This window comes from Amblyomma maculatum, chromosome 1, assembly GCF_055883805.1.
Source record: "Amblyomma maculatum isolate TAMU_Amacu chromosome 1, ASM5588380v1, whole genome shotgun sequence".
NCBI lineage: Eukaryota > Metazoa > Arthropoda > Arachnida > Ixodida > Ixodidae > Amblyomma > Amblyomma maculatum.
In genome coordinates, this window is record NC_139344.1 from 125,320,696 (window position 1) to 125,340,600 (window position 19,905).

The 19,905-nt window shown below is 45.9% G+C and overlaps 1 protein-coding gene and 1 pseudogene across 1 annotated transcript; one reads left to right on the forward strand and one right to left on the reverse strand.

Annotated features, from left to right (window-relative positions):
- The first annotated feature begins 2,239 nt into the window (after positions 1-2,239).
- On the forward strand, positions 2,240-3,269 carry LOC146203856 (ELAV-like protein 1 pseudogene; annotated as a pseudogene).
- A 5,825-nt stretch (positions 3,270-9,094) lies between these two features.
- On the reverse strand, positions 9,095-9,825 carry LOC146203857 (uncharacterized). Its single transcript, XM_084585801.1, has 3 exons — positions 9,601-9,825; positions 9,449-9,541; positions 9,095-9,379 (listed from the first exon to the last, which is right to left on the reverse strand). The coding sequence occupies exons 1-3, from the start codon at positions 9,798-9,800 to the stop codon at positions 9,100-9,102; spliced, it is 573 nt and encodes a 190-aa protein (XP_084441927.1). The 5' UTR covers positions 9,801-9,825; the 3' UTR covers positions 9,095-9,099.
- Between the last annotated feature and the right edge of the window lie 10,080 nt (positions 9,826-19,905).

Genomic DNA, 19,905 nt, shown 5'->3' on the forward strand with positions numbered 1-19,905 from the left:
CAAGTGAACTTGTCTTCGTCTGGACAGCGCGATCATCAGTGTCGGGGTTTAAATACGTTTTTGCTTCCGGCAAAGAAATGCTAGGAAGGGGGGAGATGGGAGGGTGGCGAGAAAGATGCAGCGCGAACAGCGAAAGAATGCTCCTTCGGTATGTATTCTGAACGTGGAACCACTCATCCTGTGACCTGAAAAAGAAAATAAAAAGCGGCACCAGGCAGGAAAAACTACAATGCAGGGTAGATGATTAGTCAGCACTTAAAGGTGGTCCGATGACTGGCACGCCTTTTTCGAAAGAGGACTGACATTCCAAATGGTCCTGATAACGAATGCAGCTGCAGGGGAACAGTTCTCAAACGTTTTCTGCTTTGACGGGAGGAGGACCAAGAAACAATAATAATAGACCAAGTGATCCACACCTGCCACGTCTGTAGTGAAAGACTCCGAACATTTGGTGAGACGGGGCTCTTTAATGTTCACTGACATCGCGCAGCACACGGACACCCCTCCGTTTCGCCTCGATCGAAACGGAGTGCCTGGCGTTTATTCTGATGGCGAACCTAGGCGCGTGCCACAGGCCAGGCGGCGCCGCGGGATGATGGCGGTGGTATGTACTCGTGAAAGAAGATCCAATATAATGATGCATAGTAAAGAGACCTTTTTTTTTTTTTTTCTCCATAACAATGTGGAGAGCGGCCCTGAGTTCTTGAATAGAATATTGTTCCACAAGAATCTGTAGATTTTTTTGTTTTCCTGCCCTTGATCACACATAGGTTCCTGTGGCCTAGTTGCCATGGACATTCTACATGTGTGGTTTAGCAAATAACGTGCCTCAAGACCTATTTTATAATAATAAGCCATGTCTAAAAGCTCTGTAATCCATAGCTTTTAAAGGTACGTGATCACAATAGCTTTGACTAAAATGACATGCCAGAAATGTTTTGATCAAGCATTTCCTTCTGCCGGTACTTCAACAACGCCCTCCTCTGCTCAGAATATTTTTTCACATGTTTCTCCCATCTCGATTGGTAATTTCTGTCTTTCCAAAGTGTTTTACCCGTTTTTTTTTCTTCATATTTGTTTGTTATTTTTCTGGGTATATTTTTTTAACAGCTTGGACCCGTCGTTTTTTACCGCCATCGCTTCTGCTCCTTGCAGCTGGCGTTGGGGGCCCTCCTGTCTTCCTGGCCGGTTCGCTGACTCGCTGCCCGGTTGACCCACCTGTCGAAAGCGTGATTCCGTACTCTCAACGGTAGGGTTCTCTGAGCAGCGTCACCTAGTGACATCAGGAATATTGTAAAAATGAATCAGAGCGCATTTAAAGCCTGCCATTCTCGTTGCTTCATTATTAACAGGAAATAAAGAAAAAAAAGCTTCCGTGGCGCAATTGATTGACAGTAATTACTTGAGCACTGTACGAATGAAACATCTGTTCAAATCCTGTAAGTTCATCTTTTTCTGCATTGTTTATTAAAACGCAACGTACCAAGATCATTCCTGGGTGGGTGTTCCCCTTTAGCTTAAACTATGTGGTGTTTTTAAGATAAGAGATTAAGAGATAGGAAACGTGCAGAGTGGGTCAGAGAAATAACTCAAGTTACCGACATTCTAGTGGAAATTAAGAAGAAGAAATGGACATGGGCAGGACATGTAGTGCGAAGAGAGGATAACCGATGGTTGCTTAGGGTAACAAACTGGATTCCAAGGGAAGGAAAGCGTAGCAGGGGGTGGCAGAAAGTTAGGTGGGCGGATGAGATTAAGAAGTTCGCAAGGGTCAAGTGGATGCAGCTAGCACAGAACCGGATTAAGTGGAGAAATATGGAAGAGGCCTTCGCCCTGAAGTGGGTATAGTCAGGCTGGTGATGATGATGATGATGATGTGGTGGTGGTGTTTTTTATTCTTAATAGCCACAAAACCAGCCGTGAACAGAGTCCCGAGGAGACAGTTTAACAATGGTAACTCTATTCAATTACCTTCACCGTAATCATTTTCTGCCTTCAGAGAGTGTATGTTACATTTAGGTTGCGTTCAGAGACACCTATCCGTAACAATCGCCGTTTAACCCGCTGAGAGGCAACGAGTGAGGAGAAAGAAGTTGCGAGACCCCACCGTTGAGGAAACGGAATTACGCCTGCTGCAGTGCTTCGAAGGAAGTGCCTTTTTTTTTCTTCCTCCCGAACCTAGCCATCAGTCCTGTGAGCTCCTGGCAAGACGGGAGCAAGCTAAACCGAACCTGAACAGTGAGGGCCTGACCCAGCATGCACAGTGGAAGAAGACGAAGCCATGGAAGCCGACGGTGGCAATAGCCAGACCAACCTGATCATCAACTACCTTCCCCAATGCCTGACGGACGAGGAGTTCCGCAACCTTTTCACCAGCATCGGTCCCATAAAGTCGTCCAAGATTGTGCGCCAGAAGGCAACGGGTTACAGCTATGGCTTTGGCTTTGTCGACTACGAAGGAGCTGGCGATGCAGCGAGAGCCATTGAGACACTCAACGGCTTGCAGCTACAGAACAAGAAGATCAAGGTGGGATACGCGCAGCCCGGCGGCGAGACCATTAAACCTGCCAACCTTTACATCCGTGGCATCCCTAAGCACTTTCCAGCAGAGCAGGCCGAGAAGCTGTTTGCTGATTTTGGCCGGCTGATCCAGTTCAGGGTGCTCAAGGAGGACTCGGGCGATACTAACAAGGGGGTAGCTTTCGCGTTGTACCATCTCCGGGAGAACGCCGAAGCTGCCATGGCAGCGCTGACCGGCCAAACGCTGCCGGGTGCCACCGAGCCACTCCTCGTCAAGTTTGCAGTGGACAACTCCAAGAAGGTACGTCCGCCCGGAGGCCGAGGTACCCAGGATCAGCTCATCGGACCCCCAGGTGCTGGTGCTGGACCCATGAGTGGTGCTCAGGGTCGCTGTCGGTACAACCCACTGACTGGCTCCTACCAGTATCCAATGGGTGGCATGGCTTCGGCTCCCACTGCAGCTGATGCTGGCGGGCGCGTTCTCTTTGTCTACAACATTGAGACCGATACAGACGAGAAGTCGCTCTTGCAACACTTTGCCAAATACGGCACTGTGACCGAGGTGAACATCATCCGTGACACGGCCACAGGGCTTTCCAAGGGATTTGGCTTTGTGACCATGGCCAACTACCAGGACTGCGTGCGGGCCATTGAGGCTCTCAACGGGTTCCTCTATGCAGGCTTGTTTATCAAGAGAGATGGCACATAACACAGATGAAATGTCTATATTGAGCCAATAAAAAGCCGGCCTACCCACAATGCTGGACTTCCAGTTTCAAACCGATAATAATATTAATTCCTATTGTTTGGCTGTTCTATATTGGAAACCCAGCCTTATTTGTCGACTATCGTAATAATTTCCATCTGATTTTTCGATGGCTTCTAAATAGTTTCATGCTCTCAAATTCATTGGCACCGCAATATTTGTAAGCCAATCCTACTTACTGGCTAGTAAGGTGATGTTAGTATCGGATTTATATATTGCATGGTTTCCTATTTTCTTGCCAATCCGTTGCTTGGAGGCATTCGCATATATACAGAGCTGTTTTTGCAACTCATTGGAAGATTCACTGAAGACAAACCAGAAATAAGTATTGTGAACGATATTTCTTTATTTAGTAAAAAAAAAAGCGCGCATAAGGCACAAAGGTTTGAGTGAAATCCGGTGCTGAAGTTGTGACCTGTGCCAGGTTCACTGGAAGGCCCAGTGCAGATGTAGGGTAAGCAGCATCTGTATTTAGGTCGCTGGTGAGTGTGGGGTTTCCGAAAGGCAGCGCCGGTATTGTCACAGAGCAGTGTGACGACTCGTGCGCGTGCACGAGGCTGCGGACGCCGGTCAGTGACATTTCCTGGACACTGCTGACTGCGCCATGCCGGTGTCGAGTGGCCAAACTCTACGCATGCCCATATTTGGCATTGCGGCAAGGGAACCTGCCGATGTATGGACCGCCACCAACGACTCCTTTCGGATGGGACCTGCGAAAGCCGCGGGGGAGCTAACAAAGGCAGCCGGCGTCCGCGGCGACCAGTCAGCCCACACGGCGGGGAAACGGAGGCTCACCAACGGAGCGGATGCCTTTAAGGTGCGCTGTACACGGTATGACCTTTTCAGCAAAGGAACTCAATGCTTCGAATAAACAAGCCTTCAAGCAAATTTTAACAAGTCCAACCTGCCTAACAACGCGATAATGAATAGTTCAATTTACAATTAGTTAAATAAATGTAAAACATATGTCGGAAAAGAACTTAAGCTCAAACCTTTCAAATATCATACACTGCATTGGAAAACTAAAGTTTATAAAATGCATATTGAAGCATATAAATAGAAGAGGCAGAAGTGCACGCAAGAAAATTGAACGAGTTTGTTCCCGTCTGCCCAGTATATTCCTATTCTGATTACTCAGAGAAAAGATCTCAAGTTTTTAGATATCGGGAGGAGTGTACGTATTTCGTGCTTACCTGTGGAATCTGGTCCCAACCTAGCCGCGATTTCTCGAAAAGAACTCTCCTTCAATTCACGCCGGTGACACTCGCATTCGACACAAGGAGGGGTCTTTTGCGCACAGGAATGGGCCAGAGATATGAGGGGAATCAAGGCAGTTCCACCACAGCTGCTTTCAATTACGGCCCCCTGCCCGACTGCTTTCAAGACGAGGTACTGCGGGAGAGAACAAAGCAATAAAGGGGCGTTTTGTTTTTGTTTTTTTCAAGTGCTGTTTGCGAACACGAAAACCACAAAAACGACCAAATCACGGTTAAATGCATGCTGGGGTGGAGAGTCGTCGCCGGGAGTCGTGCCCCCACAACTGCTGTTCTAAAGGGGCGGCGCCCCCCCTCCCCCCCCCCCCCCCTCTTCCACCTTCACAAATTCGGATCGCCCAGACTAAAATGAGGCTTTCATGAGCGCTCAAATTCTAGGACGTTAAAAATGTAGACTGTGTTGTATATGAACTAGCAAGGACTGCTGCCAGTTTCAAAGCTTTTTCTTTGCGTGAACTAAAATAATACTCTCCCCAAAAAAGTTTTCAATCACCGACCACAATAGATGAGCAAGGCCCAGGGGATTGAAACAGGCCGTGCGCGAACTTTCTTAACTCACGTGTACATTGCTCGCTTGCTTACGTTTTGGGACCAAGGTTTTCTTTTTTTATATATTTCACACCAAATTAAGGCCATTTTAGTGTTTTAATTTATTGGCCAAGTTCCATTCACTGGCGATTAGCATAGATTAAAATATCATGTGGGCCTTTATACCTTGCGTTTTACATACTGGTGAGCACAATATCGTTGAACAATTTATTTTGTATTACTCCGTATGTCTTTGTAATTTTCGAGTTTCTTTTGTGCAAGCTATAGAAGAAAAAGCAAAAGCGACAGTCGCAATGAACGGCAAGAAAAATAGCAGCGGAATTTTTAATTTTTTGCGTTTAATGCATCTTCGCGTACCCGCATTTTAGATTGAGTGAGCTGCAAATTTAGTTTAAATTTGCTGTAAATTTCTTCCTGAGAAATCATATATGCCAACTGTGATAGCCACTGGATATGATGTGTGCATTATATCGTTTCTTCATTGCAAAAAGAAAAAATGATGTATGAACGGTGTATATTGTAGTTAAATTGAACAAACACAGATACTCACGCGCCGGTCACCTTCGGCAGTTATGATCTTAGGTCTTGCGAACTCAACGCATCTTTTAAGAACGGCAACGATAATACTGTGCTCCCGAGGAGTCAGTTGACAAGTCACCCGAGCGGCGGCAGCGATATGGCGCGGGGGGAGACACCGGCCGCTTGCCCTATATCGGCTGAACTAAACGGCGGTAGGAAAAATAGAACAATTATTCGTTCTGATCTGAAAAAATTCAGATTGACACGCCAGACCCCTTCCTTCCCACGACAGCATTCTACGCGTGGAAGTAGAGAACCATTTCAGCCTGGACTTACGGCGCCGTTACAAAACAAAATAAAACAGCTCGTGGCTGCATGGTCATGTGTGCCCACGGGATCCGGTAAAAACGACCCCGGAAAAAACGTCCCCGGAGCAAATGTCCCCGGAGGAAACGTCGATGTCCCTATTGGCGAAGTAGAAAAAAATGTCCCCGAACGAGGCTGAAATCTTGCGCTATAAGGCTTAGACTAAGTTTTCCTGTGGCGGGCTGCAATGATGAATGATGCGTGTTAACTTTATTACAGCGGTTTCACCTGTCGGCTTGGAATTGACCATTATGGCAGCGGTAATACCAGTTACAGCGCCTCGTCTTCACTTTGTTTGCGGGGAAAAGAGGAGCTGAACACCAGCTTTACCGAAGAAGCTTGGAGCGAAACTTTAATGCGTTTATGGTGCACGACCGGTTAAACCTCGTTCTGCTTATACCATCATCATCCTTATCACAAATCTACACCAGCATCAGAAGACGGTTGAACCTCGTCACCAGAAGGTCTGAAAGTAATTCTAGTGACGTCTTCTGCTTTGGACGGTACCCCGAGACTGCCACACGCCGATACGCTTGTACCTTTCTAAGTGGGCAGTGTTACCAAACTTATTAGACCTGCCATATATGACTGCTTAACGAGCGGCGGAGCTCGGAACCTCGCAACATATAAAAAGCCAGATGGCTCTTTCACCATGCTTTTGCACAATTTTTGTAAACGTTTAGTGCCAACAGGGGACGCAGGTTTCAGATGATGACTACATTTAACAGGGCTGGCCAAGATACTCCAAAAAAGTATCTTCGATACCGATACTCGATACCTTGAAAAATTGTATTTCCGGTACCGATACAAGATACCGCAGCGAAATCTTTTTTCAATACAAATACTCGATACTGTATCTCCGATCCTTCGATACATCTCTGAAATACCAATATCATAAAGGCGGTAATATTATTAGCGAACCTGGAAATTTGTACCATGCTTTCTAGAGCTTTCAGTGGTACCTATATCGCCGTTTTTGTTTCTCTGAAAGGGGCTAAACGAATCCGACAGCACGGATTTATTCAAGCTCCGCTGTCTGAGCAGCTGGCCTTGTCACAACTTCCCATCGAATTGAAGCCATGGTTACAAAGCTTCTTCAATTTCTTTAAGCTAATGTTCTTCATGTCTTAGTGATTGGTTTCCGATTGAGAAAGGAGTGAGACAAGGCTGCATACTGTCGCCCTTCCTTTTTAACCTATATGCAGAGGGCATCAGGAGGAAGGCCGGTCTGGACGAGTCTTCTGCTGGAGTGAAGATTGCTGGAAAACGTATCAACAACCTTATATATTCGGATGATACCACTTTAATGGCAGAAAGTGAGGTGGAACTCAAGAGACTTCTGATGCGCGTACAAGAAGAGAGTGAGAAGTTTGGGCTTAAACTGAACATTAAAAAGACAAAGATCATGACGTCTTGCCCTATCAAGTCCTCGAGCATCAATGGACAAGAAGTGGAAGCTGTGATAGATTTTCTCTTCTTGGGCTCCGAGATTACCTCGGAAGGAGACTGCAGCCATGAAATTAGGAGACGCCTGCTTCTGGGAAAGAGAGCAATGGTTAGCCTTGACCGCCTAGTAAAGAGCAGAGACATTAGTTTGCCAACCAAGATCCGTATAACTCGTGCTATGGTCTTTCCAGTTGTAATGTATGGATGCGAGAGTTGGACTGTGAAGAAGGCTGACCACCGAAGAATTGACGCGTTTGAATTGTGGTGCTGGCGAAGACTCTTGAGAGTTCCTTGGACTGCCAGAAGATCAAATCAGTCGATATTGTCGACCATAAACCCTGACTGCTCATTGGAGGGTCAAATTCTAAAGTTAAAGCTCAGCTACTTTGGTCATCTGATGAGAAGAGAGGAGTCGCTGGAGAAAGATTTGATGTTGGGAAAGGTTGAGGGTCGCCGGAGAAGGGGTAGGCAGCGAACGCGATGGTTAGATGGCATCCTCGAGGCACTGCAGATGAAGTTATGTGATGTTAGGAAGATAGTGAGAGACCGGAAAGCGTGGCGTGACATGGTCCATAGGGTCACGAAGAGTCGGACACGACTGAACGACTGAACTGAATCAGACTGTCTAGAGAGACCTTTGACTGACTGAGTAGCAGATTCAAAGCTTCAGCCTTTCATCCAAAAGCGGTTCAAGGGCGTTGTCAGATATCTGCCGAAAAGGCATGCTTAATTGCACTAGCGTACATCGGCTCGCAGATCTCTATGTACGCTATTGGAGCCAAGTTTGATGTCGCCGAATCGTCGGTGCATGCTTGTGTGACTCGAGTAATCTACTTTCTGCATGCGATTAGCGGAGAGGTCATATGCTGGCCTAGTAACGCAGAAATGACTCGTATTACGGCTGGTTTCCTCGCAAAGAGCGGTGGCAAGGGCCCAAGGAATGCTATCGGATGTATAGACGGGTCGAATATACAGATACTTACCCCAAGTGAATCGGCATAGTCCTACTTCAACAGAAAAAAGTGGCCGTCAATCATTCTGCAAGGAATATGCGATGACAGGAACAAGTTCCTAAACGTATTCATCGGATTTCCCGGATCGGTGCACGACGCCCGCGTCTTGAGAGAGAGCCCATTCTTCACAAGTGGAGCTTTGGATTGCGAGGACAATTACATACTCGGGGACAGTGCGTACCCCTTGATGCCATGGCTCATGACACCGTTCAGGGATAACGAAAGCACTTTTCCTGCTTGGAAAAAGAATTTTAACAAGAGACACAGTCAGCAAAGAGTGGCGATTGAAAACACTTTTGGACTGCTCAAACAGCGCTTCAGGCGGCTGTACCTTGTTGATGCAAAACGTGTTTCACAGTGCTGCTACATAGTTATGGGTGCGTGCGTGCTGCACAACCTGTGTAATGATGAACGAGACTTCCTGCCCGACTTGACGTCTTTGCCACAAGAAGAAGATGTGGGTAACGACGACAGTGAAGGTGCTTTTGACAGCAATGCTCCAGGTTACAGCCAGAGCCTGCGAGAATTCATCGCCAAGGAGCAGTGTTAGAAGCATACCTTGGCCCTGTGAATGCACACTGTACTCCACACAGAAGTCATGGTTTCAGTGAAAATAAATGCAATGTGCTGTGCTTGTAAAATAGTTTTATTTGTTTCCCTGTTTTTCGAGGATATTCATGAGGCGGTCAAACCGCTCCCTCCGATCATTGTGCCTCTCCTGCTTGGCTTGCTCCCACTTCTCCCTCGCTTTCAATTCTTCCTTTCTTGTCTTTTCTCGATGGTCCTTTTTTTGCTGCAGTTGTTGTAGAGCATCCAAGAGGGGTGTCAGTTTCGACTTGCTGCGCCGTTTGCGCTTTGGTGTGGCATTATTCTCTATTCGTACTGGCACGTTTTCTTTTTCGAAAGGTGCTTCTGCAGTGCTTTTCCTATAAAGCATGCACATAAAGGGGCCACATCAGTTAGCGTTTTGTAGAAAATGAGTAATTTTCACTTACTCTGCACTTCCACTGAGCAGAATTACTTTCCCGGGTTCGAGGAGCAACCTCGGGTTCACACTGTGTTCTTTCTCGAGGACTGCAGCGAGTTCTCTGCGTGATACACAATTGATCAGTACCACTGCACAGCTCCAGGAACAACAGCAACTTACCCTTCATGCTCGCAGATCGCCCGATGGCGCCCGGAAGAGCCGTTGTTTTTCTTTGTTTTTTTATATGCCCGGTCCAGAGACTTCCATTTGTTTTCTACTTGAATTGGCGTTAGTGAACATTGCAACTCAGTATTTATGAGTTCTGTAAGCTTCTGCCACAGCAGCTTTCTTGTGCTAAACAAAATAGACAATAGCAACATTACTGTGTGTCATGTAATTACTTTTTTTTTTCAGAAGAGCACCTGAAATACCTTGCATGCAGCCATTGCAAAGCTGCTTTTTTCTTACAGCACACTAATACAAATAGGCATTATTTATTAGAACATGCATTCACACCTTAGTAGCCATGCATTTGAAGCAAAGTGTATGGGCTTAAATCTGATGTAATAATAAGTATAAGTGTACACTGCGAGGGATTCTTTGAAACATTACTGGAACTATAAACCACAAAGAGAATATATTTATATGTATATAGTACACTGTAATTAACACAGGTATTATTTACTAGAGCATGCATTCTTACCTTAGCTGCCATGCATTTGAAGCAAACTATATGGGCTTAAATCTGAGGTAATGTTCAGTATAGTGCACATTGCGAGGGATTCTTTGAAACATTACTGAAACAATAAACCACAAAGACAATATATTTATATGTATATAGTACACTGTAATAGACACAGGTATTATTTACTAGAGCATGCATTCACACCTTAGCTGTCATGCATTTGAAGCAAACTACATGGGCTTAAATCTGAGGTAATGTTCAGTATAGTGCACACTGCCTGAGCTCCTCATCATCGGTTCCCAAATCAGTGATTGCCTTTAAAATCAAGGGTTTTCGTGCCAAACCACTTGTATCAATTCCCAATTCCTCACACAATAGCAACAGTTCCAGTTTCTGCAGCTTTTGTAGGTCCATGATCGCTCCGAGTGTGGGCTACTTCCAAAACAACTGTGCAAACTACCAAACCTAAAGGCGTTTCAACACTCTTTACCAGTTCTAAAATCTAACCCTGTTCTAGAACCTGGTCCACATCAGAAGAAAAGCCAAGCAATCACCCACACATGCGATCGATGATCCGAGCTGCTCTCTTGTTGGCCGATTGTTGCTCCTGCTTGCTGCTTGAAAGGCCACCTCCGATCACCAGACGTTGTGGCTTGTAGCTTCAGATGCCACCTCCGATCACCAGATGTTGTGGCTTGCAGATTCTGATCCACCTCCAATCACCAGATGTTGTGGCTGGTAGATTCAGATCCCAACGCTGGTCACCAGTTGTCGTGACACTGGGACTAAGTTGACCCGGCCTTCACTTGGTAGCGCGCAGAGACTCCGGGATGATGAAGGATTGAATCTTCGAAATTGGTAAAATATATACATAAGCAGGTTTAATGGCACTTTGAGAAAACTTATTTACATGAAAAAAGGGTATATCAGCAAAATGGCAAGCGTTAAGAATTCATAGTGAGAAGCGTCTGGATGAGCCGCTTACCCAGGGCTCAGAGCGTCATTTCGTGCTCTGCAACGTCCTTAAATCCCCCTATGTCCAGCCCCTATCTGAAGATGCTGATGAATCAGTTCCAGGGCACACCCCTCAGATATCGGCAACCAATCGATTACATCACTGCACTGATGGTCTGATGCACTGACATGGTCCAGTATCGTTTCGTCGGGCGTGGTCACTTGTTGTCGGGTAGAGCTTGGGAACGGCGAGGAGGTAAATTTCGATTCTTCTGCAAAGATCCGCTATGTTGGTTCCGGCAAGTGGATTTCCTTCTCAGAAACCCAAGTGAACGTGCGCGCCACGAATACTGCTCCCAGCATTGTCCCTTTCCCACAATTTCATCGTTTTCCTGCATTCACGGGAAATCCTCTAATGGCCGTAATCCTCATGCTCCTTTCTTCTCCTGCACGTCAGCGGACGTGTCACTCCGATCGTCTCCTTTGGGCAATAGGCATTCCTCACTTGACAATAGCGCCTCTCGACGGGAAGGGTGAACAGTTGAACAAAAGCACTTCCGGCTATTTCTCACAGGGCGACGTTTCTTTGTATTTTTCTTGATGTTCCCTTGACACGGCCAACTTGGCAGTTGCAGGGTCACGACAAAGCAAAGCATGCTCACACAAAAAGATTCATGGAAACAGGCTCACTTAGAGCCCTTGCACCAACAGCACATATCAATACCATGCCCACAGGCGAACAATAGTGCGCGCAAGCGCGGACCATGAACGGTCACAACAGTGCACATTAAAGAACCCCAAATGATCCAAATGTCTGGTGCCCTCCAGTATGGCTCTCTCATATTCGGATTCGAATTGTGATGTTCAGCCCCAAACAACCAAACCGGACCACCGTTTCATATACGTTGAGATGTAAGGAAGCTCACTTGTCCCTGATCTCCTTTATTTATTGTCTTAGCCAGTGAAATTTGGAGCCCGAGCTAGATATCTAGGTAGTTATCAAATTACCGTGGCACGAATTGCAACGAAATCAGCTGCGGCCGTGTCTTCTTGGCCCCGTTAAAGCGGCAGACCGATATGCCTTTACCCAAGCCTGTATGCTCGCCCCTTTACCCAAGCCTGTATGCGCAGATTCAGTGGCTGATACCTTATCGCTCATTCGTTTGTCGTGACGTTCGCTGATGGGAGAGAAGGAGGCCTTGTTAGAATGTCAGTCGTGTCGGCTCGCCGCTCTCGCTGCTACTGCACCGTCACGTGGGCCGGCTGTCTGACACGGGCGAAGAAGCCATCGCAGGCATATCGGCCTGCCGCTTTAACGGGGCCAAGAAGACACGGCTGCAGCTAATTTCGTTAGCTCAAACCACGGCTGAGAGCACCACAATAGCGGTGCACAAATGCACTAGTCAATTGGTATTATTTGTATTTCGCGGGCTTTCTTCTGAGCCCGGAAAAAAAGATACACGTGAGACTTTCTTTATCGCAATTAATGAAATGGGGGTTTCTGAAGGTGCTCTACAACTTTCCAATTCACATTTTTGGCCTAAAGTCGATATTTAATATATTAAAGAAATTAACATAATTAGCTAATTAAGTAATTGCAAAACAAAAAAATTGCCTCTAGTGAGCAAGGAGGCTGGCAGTTGTATGCAATTGGTTTCACTGACCTACCTCAAATATATTATTTTGTACCCCTTGGTTCAAGTTAGCTGGAATACCCGGTATATATATAAACGACGATCGGCTGCTGACCATGTCGGAGTGAATCTGCCAATGCCAGCGCTTGCGTTGGGCACGCACGCGATGCATTTTCGTGCGCAAAAAAAAAAAAAAAAACGCACCATAGTGGGCTACGCTTAAAACTGCGCATCTTTGAGCCGTCATAAAGATCACCTAAGCTGTCATACAAGCAAGGCATTTGCGGGCATTCATCTGGTCGAAGCTGCTGATTACACTGCTGCTATCGCTACCAGCTTTTCTGTTAGTACTCCTAATAACTATCCCAAATTTCGTAGTTTATTTAGCATTGATTGCAGATATTTAAGCCAAGGATGAGTACAACCGTGCCTTCAAAATACCCTGAAATATTTTTGTAGGGCAAATAAACAACTTTCACTCTTATAAACAATTTTACTGATTGTTAACGAACTTTGACGCCAGGTAGAAGATCTTACTTCGTCTGTAAAACGCCGCCTACAGTGTGCGTTGAAATATATTAATGCAGCCGACTCTCGTTAGTTTCACCTATCAATGCCGCCAAATTTTCGATTCGATTCAAGTAGAACAGGATGTATTTCGAGTGCGACTAGTAACTTTCCTTTCGTTTAGCCAATACTCGGCGGTATCGCCAAGTTCGAATTTCCGACTGCACACGTAGTAAAAACCATGGAGACGTTTCCGCTTTTTCAGTGCTCACGGAATGCAAGCACGGCGCAGGCACTGTAATATTTGGCTCATGCAGGTGGAGCGAATGCGCTAGTTTTTATTTCTTAGGACAAAGTACGTATGACATATTAATCTTTTTCCTTGTACTAAAGAATAGGCCGCTAGTAATAAGGTTGAGAATAAATGAGAATAAGACAATTGGAGCGTTTTTAATTAGTCACACCATTGAGGTATTGAATGGATTCTACGTTCTTGTGACATTGTTATTATTAATTTATTGTAATCCTGCATATAGGTTTCTAGCAGGCTCTATGAAGTTTTTCCAATCTTGCACTCGAGTCACCGTGTAGTAGAAGACGAAGTATCCGTCCTTGGATAAGAAATATTTGGACGGTCGTCCCTCACAAGCCCATTCTGTTAAAACTTCTTTCGAAAAAGCATGAAATGCAGTTGTGTTTTCTTTCCTCGCGAAGACCAGAGCGCTTTTGCAGCGGCAAGTACACAAAGCATTGTTGGCGCAAGCCCCAAGCCTTTGCAGTGGGCCTGGCAATAGCGGCCGCTGCAGCAGACGACGCAGTTTGTTTTTCACCCTGAGCGCAGCGTTCGCGCATAAAGGCACGCTACTGCGCCGCTATCGCCAGGACTGCCAACGGCGTCGGCAAGCCGAACGTAAATCAAATAGGCCACTTTGTAACCTTGCCATATGCGGTTGGGCACCCCACCCCGGCCGCTTGTGCAGTTGTGCGCACTGAGGCGGCTTTCCCGCACTGCGTAATCCGATATACAGTCATTGCGCGTGGCAATGTCACTAAAATCATGTTGAATTCTTCAACATTATCAAATACAAAAAGGAGTCTATATTTGGTGAGTAAGAAATCTATATACCGCGTTTTGTGAAACTCCAATGCCGAAAAGCCGAGTTAGCGGTATTTCGTGATTATTTCTGATGTTAATTTTAGAGAACTACACGGCCGAATGTGGTAATTTATAGATGATTAAAATTTAAAAATTCTCTTTCTTCTACTTCATCATCTCCTTCTACATCTCTCTCTTCCTCGTCCTTCTACCGTTACTGCTCTACTTCGTTCTACTCCCCCTCTGATTTTTCTATTTCATCCTGTTCTACTTTTTCTACTGCTTCCTCTACTGTACTTCTTTACTTATACTTCTTGCTCTTCTCTACTTTCTCTTCTTCCTGTTGTTGTGCTCTAGTTCCTCTTCTAGAAAATGAAACGTAGACGGCCCCCCCAACGGTGCAACGCATGTTGCCGGGAATGCCCTGGTTACCACATGAGAAAAGCACTTTCTGAGCTACGTCTCCAGATTTAGTGCTTTGGCAACACCAAGAAACGACGGCACTCGGGCTGAGCGATGCTGGTATCCCTCTGGGAGGTTGCAAGTGAGACACGCTTTGACGCCAAGATGTGATATATCCCTGACCCTGTACCCCTCTCCCTTGAATAGGCCTTCGTGTCAGCTTGATTTTAATCCGCAGGCATTAGGTGTCTATGTTCGAAGCAGCACGTGCCCAGAGTTGGTCATCACGATTCCGGTGAACTGAAAATGCTTTTACGAAAAACAACAATTGTATGCGAAAGAGGACCATAGAACTTCGCCAAGGAAACAGTGTTAGTTGATTAGTTAATTTCGGAAGACGGCGTATCCTTCGATGAAAAAATGATTCATGAATGTCAGTTGAGAACGAAAAATAAAGTTAGGGAAAAATATGGCGAGGAGGAGCAAGCAAAAACATAAATGAACACGGGGGACTCACCTTGGCGACATTCCCATGGTGACCGCCATTGGCGCCACCAGGCGCCCCTACAACCGCGCGCCTCTAGCAACGGTCAAGTCATGGAGAGCCAGCGGCGCAGCATGTCTTTGCGCGTTGGAAGAGGAGGCGAGCCGGTACAAAAAACATTGTGGCGCGTAGTGTAGTGAGGCAATGCTCATTCCTCCGATCCGGGCGGCCGCAGTGATATCAAACGTTCTCATTAAAAATTATTCCCTCACTTTTTCTTCATCTTCCTTTAATTTTTTCTTATTTTGCTTCTTCCGCTTATAATTGTTCCGCCTCTCCTCCTTCTACAACTTCTGCTTCTTCAAAAATTGCGTTCCTATAATCTGCTGACGTGAAGCATGTATGCTGAGACACAAGCGCTGGGGATTCGGGGACAGATGTTTTATTCGTATTATGCAATAACCTGGGCAATGTCATCATGTCTTTGTCTTCTGGATCAATAGACCGACAGTGCTGCTGACCGAACCGGCGAAAAAACATTTGTACTGTCTTGCCTTCAATCCCTTAATGCCTCGCGGTCTGCCAAAAACTTCAACCAATAATTCGGCGCCTGTCATAGTTTCAAACTTGACACCGATCTCAGACGGCAAGGTATGTATCTACCGGTGGGTTTCAGGTCTGGTCGCTCCTATAGCTTCGCCTCTGTCCTATCCAATCCGCAGTGATGTTTTGTGTTGAATTCATCTTTATGGAGTTACCTATGGTCCGCAATGATCATTATCGCATAAAATATATTGTTATTCGAGCTGGAGCACTGGTTTCCTGCGCCAAATTTAAAACTACGGGCACCAACTGTTGTTTGCTTTGGTGCACTGGAAGCGATCGCGTAATTTCGCTGAAGCAGAGATTTATTTGGGGATACCGAAAAATTTCAATTATATCTGAAGTGCATGCAGGTGAGAGTTGTGGTTATTTGCTTTTCACGCACTTTTATGTATGATGCATGTCACGGGCAAGTTATTTTATGCGCTAAGACTTGCCGTTCCTCTTTTTATTTTGTACTTGGAGATATTCGCTTGGAAAGAGGGCTAGTTTACAGCAGGAAATACAGCCATCGGTGACTGCTCCTGAAGCGCTGCGCTATCATTACAAATCACTAACGTGTCGCCTTCACCTGCCATAAGTAATCATTGCTTGCGTCGAAGAAAATCTGCCTGAGGGCGACAAAACGGTTCGTGTATAGTTCACAGACCTTTCCCGTGCAGTTTATTTACTACAACTTGCATGGCTTAAGCAAACATCGCTGCAGATTGCTTACTCTGGCGAGCAACTTCAATCCTGAATGGGAAAGGGCTTACTTCACTTCTAGATCATTGGACCGCCGTGTACATCAATACTCCAGTCATAACTTGAACATTTTGTTCTGATCTGGTAATCCTCGCCAGTTCTACCGGTGTAAGATTTTGCAGTTTTTTCTATTTGTGCATCACAAGGTATCCAATCTGCCGCTGCATGAAAACCATGTGGTGTAACGTCAGGTTTCTCGTAGCAGATTTGATAAAGGACTTCAAAATGACCGTTATACATCGTTTAATGTAATACAGTACGCAGTCATCACATTCTTAAGCATCTCATTCCTGGACTGCTCCTGTCAGAGGGTACGAGAACGAAAATGGTGCACCCAGTGCATTTTTACTTCTTTTTATATGCTGTCTTTCTAAATGCATTGAATAGGTTTTAATTTTACGGCACTACTGTTACCACGGGCAGGCACATGGAGGGCGTTAGAATGTGGTGTTTGTAACAGGACGAGCGCTGTTATCACAGTTTATTAGCACACTTTATTCATCATGTCACAGTACCATCTAGCCCAAATGTCTGTGCTATGTAAATGAAGGCTGCGGACTAGCTTACAAAACCTGGGCTTCTGTGACGTGCGCACTCATGGCACTACATACGAGCACCTAGCTTTTGCGTTTTTCCCCCATTGAATCGCAATATACTCCACCAGGAATGAATCGGGTCCACTGACTCGGAGCCCGAGCGCTCTGACCACACAAGACACCGTGGTGGCTGAAATTGTTTGTGTATCGTCAGGTTGTCAAGGAGTCATTCTAGGTGTGAGGAGTGTGCCGACAAATACTTCGAAATTTTTCGGCGCGGCGCGTTTGCGGACGGTGTCTCCGTAAAGATCGTCCTCTGTTCGACTCGCGGCAAGTTGTGCTCCTTGGCCCTTGACTGCGTGCATTGTTCACGGTGCCTGGCCTCCGATGCATTCATTCATTACTGTCCAAGCAATGAACTGCTATGTGCAGGCGGGCATGATGCTGTCTCATTGCTCCTTTGAGGTGAATCGTAGCGTGTATACGAGGGGACTCCACCTTGGGCATTTTATTTACTCTCGATTCCATATGGCCGACCGGAATAGGGGCGCCTTAGTTCAAAGCGAATGCTACATCGCACAAGGAGAATCTTCGAGTGAGCGGCTAGTGCTGTAAAACTTCATTTATAATATTTCTCTAGAAAAGCTTTTACGAAATTTTCATGTAAGCTTGCCGAGTATCGCAGGTGTGTTAAACATGTTATTGAAATAGCAGTATCAACTATGCAACGTCGCAAACAGGAGCAACGAAGGAAGGCTGCAAATTTGAAACCTGAACTCTCTACACAGTGGTTGCGCAGGCAATCCCTTAAAGAAATAAAGAGTTACTAAGCCGCAAAACATCCCACAATACGCGAATCGAATTCAATTGAAACTATTTGCTTTTTCTTTCCTTCTGAATTCGTAAAATGGTCGCTAGGGGGATACCACCTCCGTTAAAGCGTGGCATGGTATAGAAGCTGTGTACCGTGCGGCTGGGTACAGCAGCTTCAAAGTAGGCGCCGTCATATTCCCCCACTCCAGTTTTCCTTCCTGCGTGGTCCAAAAATTCTCCACAGCTTTTGTTTGGCACCATGCTGCATTCAATATAAATATGGAACCTCGCGTCTATGGTATTTACTGCAACATATGCATTATGAGGACGACGTTCTTTGGTGCGCCCTCCTCAGAATGGTGCGCCGACGTGAAAAGTAGGTTTTGTCCTGAGGATTTGATCTTGGCCAGGGAGTATCTGTGAACATAAAGGTTTGTTCATCATTCGACTTTTGTCCGTACATCACGTGTCGGAGTATTTCGTACTCAGCCCTTGAAAGGGGTCATTGTCTGTAACCGGTGTGTGAACATAAGAGACACAAACATCCTGGCGTTCTTTTTTTTTCCAAGGCTCTAAGGACATAACCTCAAAATTAGCAAGAGAAGAGTAAAGAAACCTGGCATCGGAAGCGAAGTAAGAATGTAATATGAGAGTGAAAAAATCTTTGTTTGTTGAAAATGCATCTTGTTTGATATTAATAGTTGCCGTTAATTAACAAGCTTAATTCACTCAGGAAAGACCAACTACTGCTTTTGACAGATTTCTACAGCTTTAACGGCATGCTTTAACGTTTAGGGGAGCTATCTTGGGGACGCTTGTGACGCACGAAGGCAACGAAGCCCCCATAACATTAGCCGGCGCACAATCTTGTGTTCTGCGCATGCGCGACGGTATAAGTTCATCAACTGCAGGTTGTCGTCTACAGTTCTCTCTGCAGTTGTAGCTTGAAACAATCTCTGCATGAAGCCTGAAATGAATCAACTGAAACGACAGGTTTTATCCGGCTCATATCCGTTGATACATGCATCCTAGTATTTTGGCGCATGCGCGAAACGAAAGGTCGCGCTACGGCGAATGTGTACTATAAGCCCCTGAGGCACTGACGCCACTGTAACATCGTCACTGTGCTACGTCACGCATCGCGTAATGGGTGCACAACAGTAAAACAAGTTCAGAGAAATAGCATGCTGCTGGGAACATAATTAGAACCCGCGGTGAAGTGCTAAGGTCAACTCCGGGATAGCTAGGATAAGTAATTAAGTATTGCCGTGTTTTCATTTTTGTTTTTTGAAGCCATTCCCTGACATTGCACATGTTTAATAGCGACTTTCTCGCTCTGTGCGGCGCCGTCTTCATCAATTTTCGTTTGCGTGCAAGACAGTACCAAAGCAAGACCAGTGCAGATACTTGAACGAGCTGACCAAAGTTTGAACTCGTGGCCACATCAGCTTAGGAAGCGGTGCCACAGCGCAGGAGCAAGCGACATTCCGGAGTGTTTTGCGTTGTTGCTGGGGAAAGAGCAGGGATAGATAGGAAAGCCTAACATCCACACTTCCGGGTTAGATCCGGATCTTTCTAGCATTCCACACATCTTGGCAGCCCATGCCACTCAGCGCGCGATGGATGATATGATGGGCGCTAAGCATGGCTCCAGCAATTATTTTATAGAAATGCGGGTCAGTGGAAGCTTCAAAGCAATCGGGTGTGCCCACCCGCCACTCGATGTCCAAAACCAGGCTGTTGTGGCTCTGATATACAAAAGGAAATAATACGAGCCAATTAGGTCCAGGAAGGTTAGTGCATTCTGGTCGTTTGAAACCCAAAACAAATTTTGCTTGCACTTTAGCCTTCCGTATCTCCTCGGAAATGAAAAAAAAAAAGCAATCACATCACAGCACACTTTAATGTCCGTCGAAAAAGAAAAAAAAGGGGCACAGTCTGAGGTGAAACAGTCGTCAGCTCATGGAGTCGATGTCAGGAGTTCATCCTCCACGGTGTTGTCGAGCGAAACTGGCTGCAGGGCCTCA

Bases quoted from the DNA above. Each gene is read 5' to 3' on its own strand.
- LOC146203857 (XM_084585801.1), bottom strand. From the start codon at position 9,800: ATGTTGCTATTGTCTATTTTGTTTAGCACAAGAAAGCTGCTGTGGCAG. The intron at 9,542-9,600 runs GTAAGTTGCTGT...TGTATCACGCAG, and splicing joins GCGATCTGCGAGCATGAAGG to AGAACTCGCTGCAGTCCTCG. The intron at 9,380-9,448 runs GTAAGTGAAAAT...CATGCTTTATAG, and splicing joins CTGCTCAGTGGAAGTGCAGA to GAAAAGCACTGCAGAAGCAC.